Raw genomic sequence first — 17,468 nt, forward strand, 5'->3', positions numbered from 1 at the left:
CATATAATATAAAAGAAGAAGTTTAAAGATATATGTATATGAGAACAAAAAGGAAATGAAAATGAATGAAAATAAACTAATCGCTCTTATTTGAATTTCTTGCTTGTAAAAAAAAAAAAAAAGAAAAAAAAAAAAAGACATTGAAATGATCTAGCTATCAATATCTTTGCCGACGCATCAGATAGAATATATAAGTCGATCTATATTTTTCGAATGTACATCTTTATTAAACAAATACAGTTGACGTCTTAATATTATTTATATAATATGTCGATATAGATCGTATTTCATTTTCCTAGCCTGTGCAGCGTATATATGCGACCGCGCGCGTGTACGTGTGTCATATACTATTGCTAAACATCTCTTTTGTTTGAGAGAACGATTTTTTTTTCTGTTGGAGAATAACAAGGTAATTTGACGTTTCTGTGCGTCGCGTGCAGACGCGCCGAGTAACTCAGTGTGTCGTACATTAAATTAAAATTCATATTTCATAAACATTGCTTTCTTAGCCATATGTCCACGTCACAACTTGAAACGTGCTTAGCGCGTAGATAATAGTATCATTACCCATAATAATTAAATTCCTTATAGCTGTATTCTATATCGTTACTTAATCTTATTAGTTAACACACAATCAATCTGCGATGGGAGGGAATTTATTCGGTCCGTAATAATAATCCAATTACGGCCTATATCTATTATCAATAGCTGATTAATTATTAATTTATGACAACGTCGCTCTCTTGGATAATCTTGATTCTCTTCATCTCTTTTCTTTTTTTTTTTTTGTTCCTTTTTATTTGTTTCATTTTCCTTTCTTCTTTTTTTTTTTTTAAATTATTATTATTATTATTATTATTAATATTATTATTATTATTTTAATCTTTTCTCTTCTTGTCTTTTTTTTCCCCCCTTGAAATTTCAATCGTTATAATCGTGTGAAAGGACGCGGCGTGTCATTTGCTATATCATATATTTTTTTTAAATCCTTTTTTTTTAATTTTTTTTTCTTTTCTTTTTTTTTTCCTCAATTATTCACGTACATTCTTACGTGGTGTGTTTCTCGTGTGTAATGAATGTATGTATGTAAGTATGTATGTATGTACGTATGTATGTATGCGTTATTTATCCTCACAGAGACAATGAAGCATACGTAAAACAAGAGATAACTCTTGTCGAGTGCTTATTCCGCAAATGATATTCTTAATATAGATAATAAGTAATTATCGAGCTCGTATTTTATTTCATTCGAAAAGAAATCACCCGTCCTGTATGTCTCTGTTATACGTATTACATTGTTTTGGTCACAAATTACACATCCTCTCATAGTCACGTGTAAAATTCAAAACATTCGGGGACAACCATTGAAGGTACCGTTACGTGTAAGCATTATAGAGAATATGTCCAAATATTATATACGTAAACATACATACATGAGAGAGTGCATGTGCATATGTGTACGTACATGCTAGCTGCCTACAAAATACAATGGTACGTTTTAGAAATCCATACCTTTTCTCTTTTCTCTTTATTTATTTATTTCTTTTTTGTTTTGTTTTTTGTTTTCTTTCACTTTGTTTATATCATTCATCTGCAAACGGCGTAGATATATCTTTTTATGTGTGTATCTATATATATATATATATTTATATATATATATTTATTTATTTATATATATATATATTTATATTATAGTATCATCTAGTCGGTTTTTGTTCTGCATAGATCCCATTATTCCCTCATAATTAATAATTAAGTACATCTTCAAAGTAGGTGCATACGCCTTTTTTGTGTGTAGATTGTATTGCGTTATGGCTATGCTTGTTTTTTTTTTTTTTTTATTTTGTTTTTATGATTCTTATAGCTGCTGTTGCTTACGCTGCCAATTTAAGGAGAACTTACATTCGAATACTTTTCATTTCTTTTCTTTTTTTTTTTTTTGTTTTTTGTTATTTTTTTTTATTCTATTTTTATTTTTCCCTTTCCTAAAGCCCTCACCCATAACCACTCCCCCCCTTAATAGTTCAATAGATCGAATGAGAAAAAATGCTGATAATGCACGTCCGCTTAAGAATTCCGTCTATTCTCTCTTTTATCATTGAGGACGACAGGCGTCATCGTTTAGCACGAATGAGTCTGTTATTCTAACGCTTTTCGCTTTTAGCTTGAGACAATAGCAACTTTGTATGTGCAACGTTTTACCAATATTTATATATACCTGTGTTTGTGTATCCTGTGTATACGTGTATATGTGTGTGTGTGTAATAAGTTTCTCTTGTATCAAAGCGTAAAGACGATTAAATTCGATTTAATATCGTAAAAATATTCACAATGGACTACTCTTATAACACTAGAATTACCATGACGACCTGTTTTTGTTCGTATTCGTCAATTTGATGTTTAAGCTTTTTGAAGAAAAAACAAACGAAAAAAAAAGAAAAAATATATTCCTCATTATTTTTAATTTATTTATACCTTGACAATAATAAGTAAAATAAAATAGATTTCATAGTTCATATACATGTATAATAATTATGATATATATATATATATATATAATATTATATAATAATATCATAATATTTAGTAATTATATAACGAGAAATCTGAAATCCATCATATTGACGAATTTGGTAGCTCCAGTGTTAAATTTATAAACAAATGATTTTTTACAATTTCTCAAATAAATTGTAAACAAAGAATTATTTCTATATGTATATAACTTAATTATTTAACGGAGCAAAGGATTTCTTCTGAAATTATATAAAATAGCTATATATTAACACGCTTAGAAAAGTACGATTATTTTTTTCTTTTTTTTTTTTTTTTTTCTTTTTTCTTTTCTTCCTTTTCTTTATATCCCAATACGGTAGAGTGTTCCGTTTCCGTGCAATTAATTAAATATAAAGGAATTATTTTACGGTGAATTTCGTAGGCATTTTCACCGGTTGAGACATGATTTTTGAAGGGTACAAAAAGCGTGTCTGTCGTAGATATAGATATTTTTATATGGATATATAGAAACGATCTACCGTATCGAAATTTAGGGCAAAATGCGTACACTTTTATCACGTATGTATGTATACATATACCTATTCGAGAGAAGAAACAAGTAGCCTTATATGTATATTCTGTTTGTTTGCTATGAAAAGCATTAATAGAGATGGCCTTTTATATTCCTTTTTTTTTTCTTTTTTTTTATCATTATTTTTTTCTTCTTCTTCTTCTTTTTTTTATAACATTCTGGATTTAGAGAAATGTTCAAATCGATCTTCAAATAGATCAATTCTATGGAAACAAAAGGATTACAGAAAGTATGAAAGTATATGTTCGTATATCTGCGCGTATGTGTGTATACATGTGTGTTCGTTTGCTTGTGTATGATTAAAACGTTTACACCGATCATTAGAAAACGTAGGAAAAAAAAAGAAGAAAAAAAAGAAGAAAAAAAAAGAAAGGACGTGTAAAAAAATATGCAAGAGAAAGAAGGTGTGAGAGAGGGAGACAGAGAGAGAGAAAGAGATAGACAGATAGACAGACAGATAGATAGATAGAGAGGGAGAGAGAGAGAGAGAGAAAAAATAATTAAAAAAAAATAAAGAAAGAAGAAAATCTGACATATATATATATATATGGCAAGTTAACATCACGATGTGGCAGATCCCTTATGATTGTATAAGGAGCTCTTACGAAAATTTGTTAAAACTTCTGACAAATCTCTTATAAAAATGATATGATATGCTCGTTGGAAAAATAAGTTGTTCATTATAGTTTCTATGAATATAGATATCCGTACACAAATTTCTCTCTTTTTTTCTCAGTTCTAGATAAGTTCCGATCGCGGGTCGTCGGTCATTTTATAATTCTAAATACATAATAATAAATACATACATAAGAATCCGTTCATTACTTCGCAGCGAGTATATTATTAATGCGCAGTCATCACGATTTATATTATTTTCTTCGAAAGTTAAAATATCCATCCCCTCTGCGGATCATTGCACATTTATTTAAATATAAGCATTTTCTGGCGAGCGATCCGTATGATTGCTAAAGCGCGTCACAACCATATAATATGTAGTATGTAGTGCACGTAACATATAATATTATGACATGATGCACTTTAGTATATACACCACGTAATTGCCAAGAGAAACACGCCTATTTATGTTAACATCTTAATCGCTATATGTCGTATTTAACAGTATCATCTAAAATACAACAATCACGGTAGAATAGCTCCATTCGATACGCACAGGTGCGTCTGATAAAATCAGTTTGAGTCACTATTAAAATATAGAGTAGAATTCAATGTACTACCGTTTAAAAAGGCACATAAAAACTAGTTGCTCTGCTAAAAGAGAGAAAGAGAGACAGAGAGAGAGAGATAGAGAGAGAAAGAGAGAGATAGAGAGAGAGAGAAAGAAAGAGAGATTGCACAATGATTCTTAAAAAAATAAAAAACCCCATTTCTTTCGAGCATTAATCGAGTGCGCTGCGCTGCGTTTAGAATAAAAACATCTTTTCTGATCCGTCGCATCGAAATCTCACCGCAGAATAATGAATGGAAACATGTATGTATTTTATAATTACATGTGTCCTTTCGTGTGCACATACTACACATGTACTTAACTCGTATAGACCGTATACGCAGAGAAAATCGGGGGTGGGGCGCGTATCTAGTCCAGTACGCATGCATATACATATGTATGTATACGGATATGATGTTAATACACAAGTGTACTTAACGGTGAAGCACTATCATAAGATGCGCGGCAATGTCCTTACTAATTGTAAGAGCTAAAAGTCGTATCTGTTGTATTATGTCGTTCGGTCGTTCAAACGATCGATCGATCGGTCGGTCGATCGGGAAGGAACATTGTGCAAATTATCCAAGATTTTTTCCTTTCTTTCCTTCTTCTTTTTCTTTTGTCCTCTTTTTTTGTTATTTTTTTTTCTTTTTTTCTTTTCTTTTCTTTTCTTTTTTTTTGTTTTGTTTTTTGTTATTATTCCCTTTTGTTTCTTTTTTATACTTAAAAATAAAACGGTAAATCAGGCAAGTCGATAAGCTTGCCACGACGTAATCCGTGATCGACCGAGAGTCCTGACGGATCTACGAATATCTTATGAAAAATTGCCGTTTTTACGATACACATATCTCTTTTCCAAGCATTTCGAAGAAAGTTTTATATGTAGATATAGAGGATACGTTCGTGAGATCAAATATCAACGTGGATAGCTTATATTGAGAAAGATAGAAATAGAAATAGAGATAGAAATAGAGAAAAAAAGAAAAGGAGAAAGAGAGAAAGAGAGAGAGAAAGAATGAGAGAGTGAGAGAAAAAGAGACCAAAAGATCTAAGAGGAAGAAAATACATATCTCATCAGTACCGTTTTCCAATAGAAGATAAAACTGCCTGTAGAGCGGATTATAATAATAGTTGATAATAGTATATATATAATATATATATATATATATATATATATATATATATATATATATAGTAGCGTTAGTAAAAAAGAAAAAAAAAAAGAAAAAAAAAGAGAAAGAAAAAAAATCAATGATCGTAAATAGAATTATAGAATTATTATAGAATAGAATAAAAGGATAAGAGTTAGGAGTATAAAAAAAGTTTCCCTTGTCCTATGACTACTTTATAGGTCGAGAATATATATAAATTAATTTGCTGCGAGTGTTTACCGAGTGTTCACCGAGAATTTCTCAGCAAGTTTTTTTTTCTTCTTTTTTCTTTTTTTTTTTTCTTTTTTTTTCTTTTTTTTCTTTTTTTTTTTTTTTAAGTATCTCTTGCGTGCCCGTGTAAATTTTCTCTACCAACATCAGCGACGTCATATTATAGGTAGAAAGAGTTTAACTATTCGATAAAGCGTCCCGCACTCTTACAAATTCCGTTGGTACGTAAGAAGAGTACTAACTGCCTGTCGTGTCATTGCCTTGCAATGGATCAATCATGCCAGCTACGGGGACGGATACAACATGACGCTTTTATCCAATCGCGAAGGTCGCGACTCTGTGATCGCCCTATATTGTTGACAAACGTTGTAGTTAGATATTGTTAAAATAGATAACGCAAAATTTCCTTATAACCGACAAAAAGAGAATAACAACATTGTTGTTAATACTTTTTTGTCATCGTGGTCGTGGTCATTGTCGTCGTCAACATTCAGGCAATATCATACGCATCGCGCATAGCGTCGTAGATGGTTCACAGGAATGGAGGGGTTCAGATATAGGATATTTCGCGTTCTTTCGGACAGTAGGTACTCGTCTGACGATACCGTCTTGAAAAAGAAAGATGATGACGAATATAAAGAGGTGGAATAGTAGTAATTTAAACGTCACGATGATCCCACTCCAAGTCGTGAGGCGAATTATGACGACGGTGTCGGCCATTGTTTAGATCGCAATCGTTTTCGCAATCGGAACTGTCGATATCGTCGTCTCTGAAGGAACCGTCCTCAGAATCGGAACTTCCGGAATCGTCAACGTCCTCGTCTCTATGACTCTGATGAGACTCATGCTCGGTCAGCCTGTCCATCGGGTTGACTGTTATGGCGAGGGCCGAATCGTCCCAGGCCATTTCCGTTTCGGCTGCCAATTCGTCGCCGGCCGATCGTCGCCGCTTCGCGGCACCTCGAACTCTCGCCGCTCCGACGACGGCCATTAATAGCAAGAAACCGATGCAGGCGGCCGCGACGATCGTAACGGCGTGACTACCACCAGCACCCCCGATGGTTCTTCTACCTTCGCGAATCACACTGGTCGAATAACCTTCCGGTATTTCAGCGTGATGAGGGGAAACTTGTATGTGACCGGGCACAGGTTCAACGATTCTGGCGATCGGAGGTTCGCCCGAGCTACTGTGCGGCAATACCGTCGTTTTCTCTTTCGGATGGATCACGGCTAACGTTTGGACATATTCGTTACTAGCGAAACGTCCGCTCAATTCGGAACAAGTAAGCTTGAAAACGCGATCGAGATAATATGCAGGCTTACGATTCGTGTACATTATTAGTCGAATGAGCTGTTGATAATTGTAAGGCGTGTCGGCACCCGAAAGTACAACGCCGTCGCGATCGACGCGTGCACTGATAGAACGGAATCTACGAAGAGCGTCGCCAGGTAAACCTAAGCTCTCGTGATCGGGATTCAGACTAGGATAAACGCTGACGGCGCAAGCGTCCAATCTCGCCGCGGAACCAGCGGTAACGCGAGCATCTGGGAAAACGCGAACGCCCAGGCGGAAATCGGCATATTCCCTAGCTACGTAACCGGTACCGTTAACGCTTATTCCAGGTCGAGGTGGTGGCAGAACGGTCACGTACGATTGCACGGTAGGTACTGGCAGTTGAGAATTCTCGTTACCTTCGCATATCACCGCCGTGTCGAGACGGAAATTTCGCCGACCAGGAGTTGGGAAACGTCGTGTGTTAGAATATCCTATACGACGAAGAAGAGTCTCGATGTTCGTACGATTATCGCCATCAATGCGTACCTCCGTTAAATCGGAATTGGTGAGCAACTGTGTACCTGGCTGAAGCAAGTCCATGGACGGTACGTGTAAGCCCTCCTGGCAACGCCTCAAACAGGACAGTACGTCAGGTTTTTCGTTACGACCTACTAGAACTGAGAGCCCAGCGAGATACCCACGGAAGTGATGTTTTGTTCTATTATCCGAACCTTGCCAACAAGCTCCAACGACAAGCATCGTGTTTACGCCCTTTGCAGGATGCAAGGGCCAATCATCGATAACTTCGGGATTCTTCTCGTCCGTACGCCATTCCTCGCCATCGACAAAAAGACTTACGCGTGGGAAGTCGACTTGTATGGCATAATGATGCCACTTATCGTCGCATACTTGACCGAGCTTCCAACGCCACTCAGCCGGACGGAAGATGTTTGGATCGCCTTCGGAGAAGTCTCGTCGGAGTAACAAGATCAGCCTGCAATTTCTTATGAACAAAGCGTAATGATGCCTGTTCATCTCTGCAATGAGAACAAAAGCGTGTTATTATCCTACTAAGAAATACGTATCAACTTAAAGAAAAGAAAAGATAAGAAAAAGAAAAGAAAAAAGAAAAAAGAGAGAAAAAATTAAAAAAAAAAAAAAAAAAAAAAAAAAAAATAAATAAAAAAAAGAAAAACCTCGGAGACTCACTATGATCGTCTGCGGCGCAAAGAATATGTTCCTTAACGTGGGGATCTTGCCTCAATCTTGGACGATGTTTTACCCAAGCACTGATGGTGAACTTTTGTGCCAGAGAATGTTCGAGTACGTTATTGGGTACGATCGCAGCGGAATCGACTCCATCGAACTCGAAAATTTCATCGGCCTCCCGACCTTCATCTCGTGACAAAGAGGCGGTCCATGATGTGGTCGGTCCTGGTGTTGGTAAAAGATCAACGCTCTCGTGTGAGGCACCGCAAAGTTTTCGCTGGCTTCGTACAGTATAAGTATCACGATCGCAACCCTTTCCTATGTGATCGGTTACGAGATTCAAGGTAGCTCGAACGTTACGTAATATGCATGGTGCGTCACAAAGGTCCAGTTTTGCGGATGGTAAAAGCGGTTGAGATCCTGAACCAGCAGCATAGTCCACTCTCTCTGGAATACCTCTCCAGCCTGGTGTACACACTCGATTCACCTTGATAGTCACCATGGCCGGTGCTGATTGTTTCATTCCACAATCATAGGCAACCACGCTCAAAATGTAATTGTGGGAACGCTCGTAATCCAATGGCTCTGTGTTACGTATAGCACCTTCATTGTCAATAATGAACGGCTGGTCCGCTGTTAGAATCTCGTATTTGCATATGTCTCCGAATTTTGGAGTGCAATCTCTGTCGGAGGCTTCAACGCGTACTACCTCTTCGTAAAGCCGTCCTTCATCAACAGTGCTAACGTAAGCTGGTTGGAGAAACTGTGGTGCGTATTCGTTAACATCGACCACTGTGATATGAACCGTTGCACTGAAATAACATCGATGTGATTTTTTTTACTTTGATTAAACAAAACAAAAAAAAACAAAAAAGCAAAAAAAATCAAAGAGAGAAATATATAAAAAAATGGAACTTCAAGAAAAATATCTATACTAATATGAAATTTCTAAAAAAAAAAAGAAAGAAAAAAAAAAAGAAAAAAAATCATTTCATTCTCATTTCAACAGCATTAGCGCAAAGATGCCTGACTTTGGCACTTTGCCGCGAGAGAGACTCGATCTATCGACCCAAATATTTAACTTTATTTCTTAAGCAAACGTTCAAGGGTTAAAACGATGTATATACATTCGTTCCATTGAAATATTTCCTTCGTTTCTATCTAAACATTCTCTCGAAGTATTATATATTATATATTTAAGTATATGTAAAACATACTTCTCAGATTGTCCACCGGAACAACCAACAGCTGCGATATCGAATTTGTAATTACGTCGTTTTTCACAATTCAAAACTCGAAGGGCCCTCAGCTCGGCCATTCCCTTCTCTTTTAAAACGATTTCGAAAGGTGCCTCGCCATGATGTTTATTCGCAATACGAAAAGAACATACTTTAGCTCCTAAAGCTCTTATCTGTGGAGTCACCTCAACGAGAGTTTCATTCTCCTTGACCAGGCCATGATAACCGCTCTCAAGACTTTCAAGATCCAATCGCGGAACTAGGAACATACGCATAAGAAAAAAAAACAAAAAACGAATAAATATTAGGACATTTTTTAAATTTCATTATATATGCATATATATATATATTTTTTTTACAGATATATAATTATTTTCATTGATTTAAAATGTATATCTTTAATGACATATATATTTAATATCATTTAATACCAGAGATTATTACAAAATAATTCAATTCAATCAAAGAATATATCAAGAGTAATTACAAAATGCTCTTGTTATCCAGATTATTCGTTATCCAGATGTTACTCAGACATTACGAACGGAATTAAATAGAAAACTAATCGGGAAAGAATTTTTTGTCCCAATTTTAAAGATATCGTTATCGCAATGCATCATCTCTGCAAATATAAATCGATAAGGAATAGTTTATTATCAGTTAGTATTTTAGATGATAATACAGCAAATCCAAATGAAATAGAATTATTTATTATCGAGAAATCGCGTCACGTCCCGGGAAATCTTTTGAAATTGTCTAATTTTACATCGACTATTTTTCCTTCTTTTCTTTTTCCAACCCTTATTCCCCCCCCCCTTCCCTCCTCTCTTGAACAAAATTAAGCTCGGCCTGATTCACGCGCTTAGATATATATATATATATATATATATATATATATTTTGTTTCCATGATTCGTCCCGGAAGTCAGTCCTTGGTCAAATCGTCTCGTCTTCGTTGAAATTGATTAAATAGGAATCGAAGTAATATATTCGTTCTTGCTTTTCTTCGCCCCTTTTCATGGTCTATCGACCGCCCTAGCGCGCGGTGCATTGCTTATATCGGAGCACCTATCGAGGAGACCGGTCAATGAATTCGCCATAACAGTTTCGGGCGAATGCAGGTGCTATAGAGAGTAAGAGAGAGAAAGAGAGAGAGAGAGAGAGAGAGAGAGAGAGAGAAAGAGAGAGAGAGAGAGGCAGACAGTCAGCATCATACATACATACACACATACATACAGACGGACGGATGGACAGACGGACAGCCGGACAAACGGACGGACGGACGGACGGACAGACAGACAGACAGACAGACAGACAGACAGACAGACAGACAGACAGACTGACTGACAGACAGACAGACAGACAGACGAACGGACAGACAGACAGACAGACAGACAGACAGATAGATAGAAAGACGGACGGATAGACAGACAGACAAGGCAAAAAGAAAAAAACAGAGAGTGAGAAAAAGAGACAGAAAGAAAGATGGATGGATGGAAGGAGATGACGAGGGAAGGGACTAAATGAAAAGAATCGCACCTGCAAAGGTATCACCTATAATAGTCATACGTTTTTTCAGAATAAAATCTAGGAGGATGTATTTAATAGAAAAAGAAAAAAAATAATAATAATAAAAGAAACATTGGAACTAACTGTAAACGTATTGAAAGTAACTCTTTAAGCCATTATGAAAGAACGATTAAATGTAGGACACACGGTATAGAGAAAGAGAGAAAGAGAGAGAGAGAAAGAGAGAGAAATGAAATCACCTCCATGATCGTTGAAGGAAGTCGGTGTTGACTCGATGCTAGCGTGGGAGACACTTAGGGTCAGCCCAAAAAACACAACACTCGCCGCAAAAATCATCGTTTATTCGAGGATATTCCTCCGTAATATTATACTATCTCGATCCTCCGACCGATATATTTCGCTTTATCACTCGCGCAATGTCGTATTTTTTTATAAGGACATTACCAGCTATCGCGCGACTTGCTCGCGACACCAAGCACAATCGCGAAGTCAATATTTGAGAGGAATATCGATTTGTCAGAGAGTGTGACTCTAATTTGCGCCGCTACGCGACCGATGGCGACACAGGCGAATTCGTCTTCCCCGTCAGGAAATAAAAAACTATTAGATGTATAAATGGATGGTGTTATAATGTTAAGCACAAATGCGTGTCCGATTATCGCAAGAAATTTTCACAATCGTTTGCTATTTCTTCTTGGTTTTTTTTTCTTTTATTTTTCTTATGGTTTTCTTTTTTACTCTTTTTTAATCTTTTTTGTATGTCAGAGACGATATAGAAAAAATCATTCGTTTTTATAATCATACATTTTACTCCACAAATCGTTTTTCGAACGGCGTATCGGGATAAAAAGAAAAAAAAAGAAACAGAAAAGAGATAAGAAAGAAACAGGTTGTAATATTTTTTTTAACTACAGATCACATCCTATAAAAAATCAAGACCATAGAAATAAACGGAATTTTTTCATGAGTATAAGATCAATGGTTTCATGCTATATCGGCTTATTAAAAATCGTGACCTCTTTTATTGTAAATCTACCTTAAGGTATGTTTTGAAGCATAGTTAGACAAAAACACACATTACTTGAAAACGGTTTGTATAGCGACTGTTTTAAGATGGCGGACTCGAACGAGAAATTGTTAGTCGAATTACTTAAAAAGCCTGGAAATAATGTGTGCGCGGATTGTGGAGCCAAGAGTGAGTGTGTTTCATAATAAATAATCGTAAATATTTCATCCTCTGACACGCGACGAGATTCATTTAAAAGTAATACGTACATATGTATTTTGTTAAAAGAAAATGTGGTTACCTTTTGGAGCACAGTTATTCTCTATGATTATGGATTGTGTTTAATGACATAACAAAGAGAATTATTTTCTTTTTAAATGGAAAATTTACACAACATTCTTTTTGTATTAATATTAAAGCATATATCCTTGCATCAATATCTTTAGCACATTGCAATAATGATTACAAACATGTGCGTGTATGTGTATTTTTGTAGACAGTTTTAATAACAATGTTATATAAAAAAAATAAAAAATAATAAAGAAAGAAAGAAAAAAGGACTTTCCTATGTGTGTATATTTCAGACCCAGAATGGGCTTCTTACAATATAGGAATATTTGTCTGCACAAGGTGTGCCGGAGTGCATAGGTCTATGGGCGCACATATTTCCAAAGTGAAACATCTCAAACTAGACAGATGGGAGGACTCTCAAGTAAATAGAATACGTGAAGTAGGTAATATAACTGCAAGATTACATTACGAAGAGCGTGTACCACCTTGTTACCGTAGACCAAATTCAGATGCTCCTCAGTAAGTTTACTTATATATAAATATATTTATTTAATATTTATTTTTAAATTTTATTCTTTAATATTTTAAATTCTTGAATATTTTAAAGATGAATTAATAAAAAATTTTAACAAGTAATATGGCTAATACTATATAATTTATTTCTTATCGCGCCGGAAATGGTTAAATACCACAGAATAGGAAGTTTTGTATAATTTTTGATTAGATATTTTTTAATTTAGCACACATATTTCAATCCATCAATTCACTTAATGCAAAAGTAATATTAAAATAAAAATTTAAAAATAAAAATACAAAAAAATTATTTTAATTGATCGACAGAGTTTTAATAGAGCAATGGATAAGAGCTAAATATGAAAGGGAAGAATTTTGTCACCCAGAAAGACAGAATTATGTATCGGGATTTATGGAAGGATTTTTAATGAAGCGTGGAAAAGAAGACTCACGATATCATCCTCGTAAATTTGTTCTTTGTGAAGCTGAGGATACTTTGAAGTATCACGTTAAAGAAAATAAGGTATATTTAATTAAATAATTAAGATATTCTGACCTTACGTTTTTTAAATATTTATTTTTTTCAATAATATTTTCCTCTTCTTTATTCGATAAAGGAACCAAAAGCTATACTTAGGATATCAGAATTAAATGTAGCCTTTGCTCCGTCTAAAACTAATAATCAAAATAGTCTTCAAATATCTTTTATGAAAGATGGCACTACAAGACATATCTATGTGTATCATGAAGATCCAGAAGTAATTACAAATTGGTATTTAGCTATAAGATGTGCAAAATTACATCGTTTACAAGTTGCATATCCTGGTGCAACAGAGGCTGAATTATTATCACAACTTACAAGAGATTTTCCACGGGAAGGATTCCTGTGGAAAACAGGTCCTAGACACAGTGATGCTTATAAAAAGAGATGGTTTACATTAGATGGAAGGAAACTTATGTATCATGATGATCCTATGGTTTGTACGCATACTTACATGTGTGTGTGCATATGTGCATATATATCATTTATTATCAGAAATTATTCCTTTAATATTTTTTTCTATTGACATAAAGGATGCACATCCAAAAGGTGAAATTTTCTTGGGTCACAGTTCAGAAGGTTTTGCAGTTAAAACAGGAGTACCACCAGGTGCTAGAAATCAAGGTTTCTCTTTTACTCTTGAAACACCTGATAGAAGTTATCTCTTGTCTGCTCAAAATGATGATGACAGAACACAATGGATGAATGTAATACAGAAAGTAATAGATAAACCACTTACTCCACAAGATGCAACTGGTAAATATCGCTTTAATCTAAAACGATTTTGTCTCTCTATATTATTCTTAATTGTATAATATCATTTATATAATATTTTATTGCAGTAGCAGCACGTCTTGTAAGAAAACGCACAGCAAGTGGAACAATGAATATATTTTCTTCTGCAAGGTAGGGCTGGATCCCTCTTAGGCACCTTTCCTAAATATTATCATATATTAATTAGACAAACCAATTGAATGATTAAAATAATAAAACTACGTTTAGAAAATCTGTTTCTCGATATGCCTAGCAAATCATAACATTTTGTAGCTACATATTATCGTTGAATCACTTATATTTATATATCATTGCACGCTACGTTGCTTATACATCATATACATAAGACTGGTCAATGGAATTTAATGCAAATATAGTATAGGAACAATTTTTTCTTTAAAACGAATTTTTAACTGACAATATTTGTGATGTGCTGTCAAAAGGAACAGGCAGTATTATAAATATATAGTAAAAAAGCTTTTACTTGGCAATAGTATCTTTGTGATATTCCATTCATTATATTTACCAGAAAAAAACGTATAAATGTATCAATATATATATTATTTATATTTTGGTATAAATGCTTTAGACGAATAAATTACTCTAAATAACATTTGTTTCTTCTGAATATAATTAAAAAAATATATATATATTTTTTCAAAATTGAATTCTACAATTAAATTTTCTTTTTTCTTTTTTTTTTTTTTTGCAATTAAATTTATATACTTATTCAAAATAGATTTTAACTCTATATACGTACTATTAGTCTTTACTCTTTTATATATACACAAATGATTTGTCAAGATTTGTAAATAGAACTTAAAAAAAGAAAAGAAAAAAAAAGTAAGATCATTATTTTTATTTTACATGACAAATGTCTGCACATACATACAGGGTTGTTAATTTAATATTGTAGTGTCTCAAATAACAAGTTTATTTACTCGTTTTATCAAATTTAAGTAGATCATTGTTAATTTCATCAAAAGTGTGATATTGAAAGTTTCTGTATGACAGTAGACATCTTTTAGCTTCATTCATTTTATTAATGGTGCTATCAAGATGACTATATCTACTGTTTTACAGTAACTATATCTTACATGCAGAGTGTTATAATGTTATACTATGAGTCATTGTGAATTTGATGATGTTTGTTTAATAAAGTATTATGAGATATCAGCACTTAAGTAAAAACAAATGACTTTTCTATATATTATTAATTATTAGATTATAATATCTTCATTTGTCAAATTATTGTTTTTTTTTTTTTTTATGTGTAATTATCTCTGATACTTGAATGCTGATATCACATAAAATTATAATTTAATAATCAGTCAAAATACATAATTATAAAGTTTCAGTGTAAATTTATTATTATAAAATAATAAAAAAAGATTATATTTAAAATAGTCATGTCTGACTTATTGTAAAGTTTGTTGTAATGATGATGATAATGACAATGATATAATGATTGTAACAATTATACTATTACTGCTACTACTACTACTACTATTACTACCACACTACTACTACTACTAAATATAATAATAATAATAACAATAATAATGTATAAAGGCTGCCAATATATACATTTACTTTGTAGTGTTAAACAATAAAGTATAGCAGCATGTCATACTATCTGTAGATATATGAAAAATAATTTGCTTATGCTCTATAACTGAAGAAAATAAATAATAATGAGACAACAAAGATACAAATATTGTAATATTTTTAATAATAGCAATAACTTCGCAGAGACAGAGAAAAAGAGAGAGAGAGAGAGAGAGAAAGGAAGTAACGTATTTTTACGTTAATTTTTATCATTAAATTTAACTAAAGGCACATTTTTTATATAGCAAAGAATATTCACCCAACATAATGCTGCAATACTAACATATGTGATACGTAGAGTAGGAGGAATTAATACAAAATTGAAAAACTGTACAGGTATCCAAAATATGCATGATGTCTGAAAATAAAAAAGTGAAACCACTTTGATAATGAAGAGTGGATTAGGTAAAAATTGTTAAAACACTTCTTGTATGTATTTTATATTTGAATAACCTACCTGAAAAGTTTTAAGAAACTTTGTTTTACATTCTTCAAATATATCAGATTTACTTTCCATCAAACTCATACCTATAATAAATAACAGAAGTTAATCAATTATATTAGAAAATATAACATTATAATGTGGAATAAACATACTAACTGATAAAAAATAGACAGACCAATAGTGGTGTCAATATAAATTGATCAAGAAATAATTTAGTTAAAACCAATTTTAAAGATTTGCCTTTGTAAAATGTATCTAACCATTTGTACCTGATAATATAAAAAAGGTTTTTATTTTGAAAACTTTTAATTATATATTATAACTTCTAAGTTAAATTCATCTCAATAACATTATAATTCATACAATATTCATATTTGTCTAAACTTTAATCCTAAAAATGGGTCTGTAATTATCTTATATATGGATTTACATTTTATTTAAATAATAATTTTTAAATTAATTAATAATAAAATAATGAATAAAATTAAAATTAATTATAAAAAATACCATCCATGCAACAATGGTCCTGCTAAAAAAAAACCATAAATAGCATATCTTTTAAGACGTGGCCAATTATATTGTTGTGTTGACATCGTAGATTCATGATCTAATAAACCTAAAAAATTATTGCACTTTCGTAACCATGAAAGTATTGGTCTATCGATATTTTGTAGTTCTACTCCATATGTGGACACCGGTTGAATAATCTAAAATATAAACAAATAAAAGATAAATTGATAATTCATTTTTTTTTTTTTTTTTTTTTTTTAATTGATAAAACTGTAAGTTACCTGGAATCTTTTATTATAGATTTGTTGTGCAAATTCAGCGCATGTATAAAAAAAACCATATGTTATAGAATTCAAGAGCAATGGTCTTTTTCGTGCAAAGTTACTTAATCTGAATAACATATTGAGTATTGGCTTATTGTTATCCACGAGAAATATTTAAAATTATGATTAATCTCATATTGTCCTTTTCCAAATACATTGCATGGTATTTTTAATAAAATTGTGTTTATACTATTAAATACAAAATATACAAACTGTTGACGTATAATAATAAATCATTAATTCTATATAGAAAGAAGTATTTTTACTTACTTTGATACTTGTAAGTGAAATACTTTGTCATAAATATAAAACTAAGAAAATATCATATTCATTAAAACGATTGAAATGACAAATAAATTTATTATCCTTCGTTAATAATCCTTATTATATTCAACAATTGTTATTTATCAAAAACTTCATTGATCAAACTATAAAAACACAGCTTTTATTTAAAAAAAAAATAATAAAAGATATCTCTTTGCTTCGACTGTACACATATTCTGCAACATTAGA

The 17,468-nt window shown here is 32.7% G+C and overlaps 3 protein-coding genes across 5 annotated transcripts; 1 reads left to right on the forward strand and 2 right to left on the reverse strand.

Annotated features, from left to right (window-relative positions):
- Nucleotides 1–201: 201 nt before the first annotated feature.
- On the reverse strand, nt 202–11,475 carry Cals (calsyntenin 1). 2 transcript variants are annotated; one of them, XM_035887231.2, is made up of 4 exons: nt 11,184–11,475; nt 9,395–9,674; nt 8,178–8,989; nt 202–8,005 (listed from the first exon to the last, which is right to left on the reverse strand). In XM_035887231.2, exons 1-4 carry the CDS (start codon nt 11,278–11,280, stop codon nt 6,351–6,353), a joined length of 2,844 nt encoding a protein of 947 aa, XP_035743124.1. In that variant the 5' UTR covers nt 11,281–11,475; the 3' UTR covers nt 202–6,350. The 2 variants fall into 2 exon arrangements, with proteins under 2 accessions (XP_035743124.1, XP_085514800.1); XM_085658674.1 differs by lacking the exon at nt 11,184–11,475 and adding an exon at nt 9,903–9,935.
- A 509-nt stretch (nt 11,476–11,984) lies between these two features.
- LOC118451080 (arf-GAP with dual PH domain-containing protein 1) lies at nt 11,985–14,679 on the forward strand. Of its 2 annotated transcripts, none has more exons than XM_035887236.2 (6): nt 11,985–12,139; nt 12,535–12,760; nt 13,082–13,277; nt 13,372–13,731; nt 13,829–14,051; nt 14,138–14,678. In XM_035887236.2, the coding sequence occupies exons 1-6, from the start codon at nt 12,058–12,060 to the stop codon at nt 14,203–14,205; spliced, it is 1,155 nt and encodes a 384-aa protein (XP_035743129.1). In that variant the 5' UTR covers nt 11,985–12,057; the 3' UTR covers nt 14,206–14,678. The 2 variants fall into 2 exon arrangements, with proteins under 2 accessions (XP_035743129.1, XP_035743130.1); XM_035887237.2 differs by having other exon boundaries at nt 12,019–12,139; nt 12,581–12,760; nt 14,138–14,679.
- Nucleotides 14,680–14,843: 164 nt separating this feature from the next.
- On the reverse strand, nt 14,844–17,360 carry LOC146872812 (PXMP2/4 family protein 4-like). Its single transcript, XM_085658680.1, has 6 exons — nt 17,226–17,360; nt 16,914–17,144; nt 16,630–16,829; nt 16,279–16,391; nt 16,135–16,205; nt 14,844–16,035 (listed from the first exon to the last, which is right to left on the reverse strand). Exons 2-6 carry the CDS (start codon nt 17,031–17,033, stop codon nt 15,877–15,879), a joined length of 663 nt encoding a protein of 220 aa, XP_085514806.1. The 5' UTR covers nt 17,034–17,144; nt 17,226–17,360; the 3' UTR covers nt 14,844–15,876.
- Nucleotides 17,361–17,468: the final 108 nt, after the last annotated feature.

Source organism: Vespa mandarinia, chromosome 8 (assembly GCF_050613455.1).
Source record: "Vespa mandarinia isolate Hongniang chromosome 8, ASM5061345v1, whole genome shotgun sequence".
NCBI lineage: Eukaryota > Metazoa > Arthropoda > Insecta > Hymenoptera > Vespidae > Vespa > Vespa mandarinia.

What these genes read in the sequence shown, in the direction of transcription:
- Cals (XM_035887231.2), bottom strand. Translation starts at nt 11,280, where the DNA reads ATGATTTTTGCGGCGAGTGTTGTGTTTTTTGGGCTGACCCTAAGTGTC. An exon ending in TTCCTTCAACGATCATGGAG is followed by an intron (nt 9,675 to 11,183) that starts GTGATTTCATTT and finishes GTATGTTCCTAG; the next exon opens with TTCCGCGATTGGATCTTGAA. An exon ending in TCCGGTGGACAATCTGAGAA is followed by an intron (nt 8,990 to 9,394) that starts GTATGTTTTACA and finishes ATGTTATTTCAG; the next exon opens with TGCAACGGTTCATATCACAG.
- LOC118451080 (XM_035887236.2), top strand. Translation starts at nt 12,058, where the DNA reads ATGGCGGACTCGAACGAGAAATTGTTAGTCGAATTACTTAAAAAGCCT. An exon ending in CGCGGATTGTGGAGCCAAGA is followed by an intron (nt 12,140 to 12,534) that starts GTGAGTGTGTTT and finishes TGTATATTTCAG; the next exon opens with ACCCAGAATGGGCTTCTTAC. An exon ending in TACTCCACAAGATGCAACTG is followed by an intron (nt 14,052 to 14,137) that starts GTAAATATCGCT and finishes ATTTTATTGCAG; the next exon opens with TAGCAGCACGTCTTGTAAGA.
- LOC146872812 (XM_085658680.1), bottom strand. Translation starts at nt 17,033, where the DNA reads ATGTTATTCAGATTAAGTAACTTTGCACGAAAAAGACCATTGCTCTTG. An exon ending in TCTATAATAAAAGATTCCAG is followed by an intron (nt 16,830 to 16,913) that starts GTAACTTACAGT and finishes TTTATATTTTAG; the next exon opens with ATTATTCAACCGGTGTCCAC. An exon ending in GGACCATTGTTGCATGGATG is followed by an intron (nt 16,392 to 16,629) that starts GTATTTTTTATA and finishes TTATATTATCAG; the next exon opens with GTACAAATGGTTAGATACAT.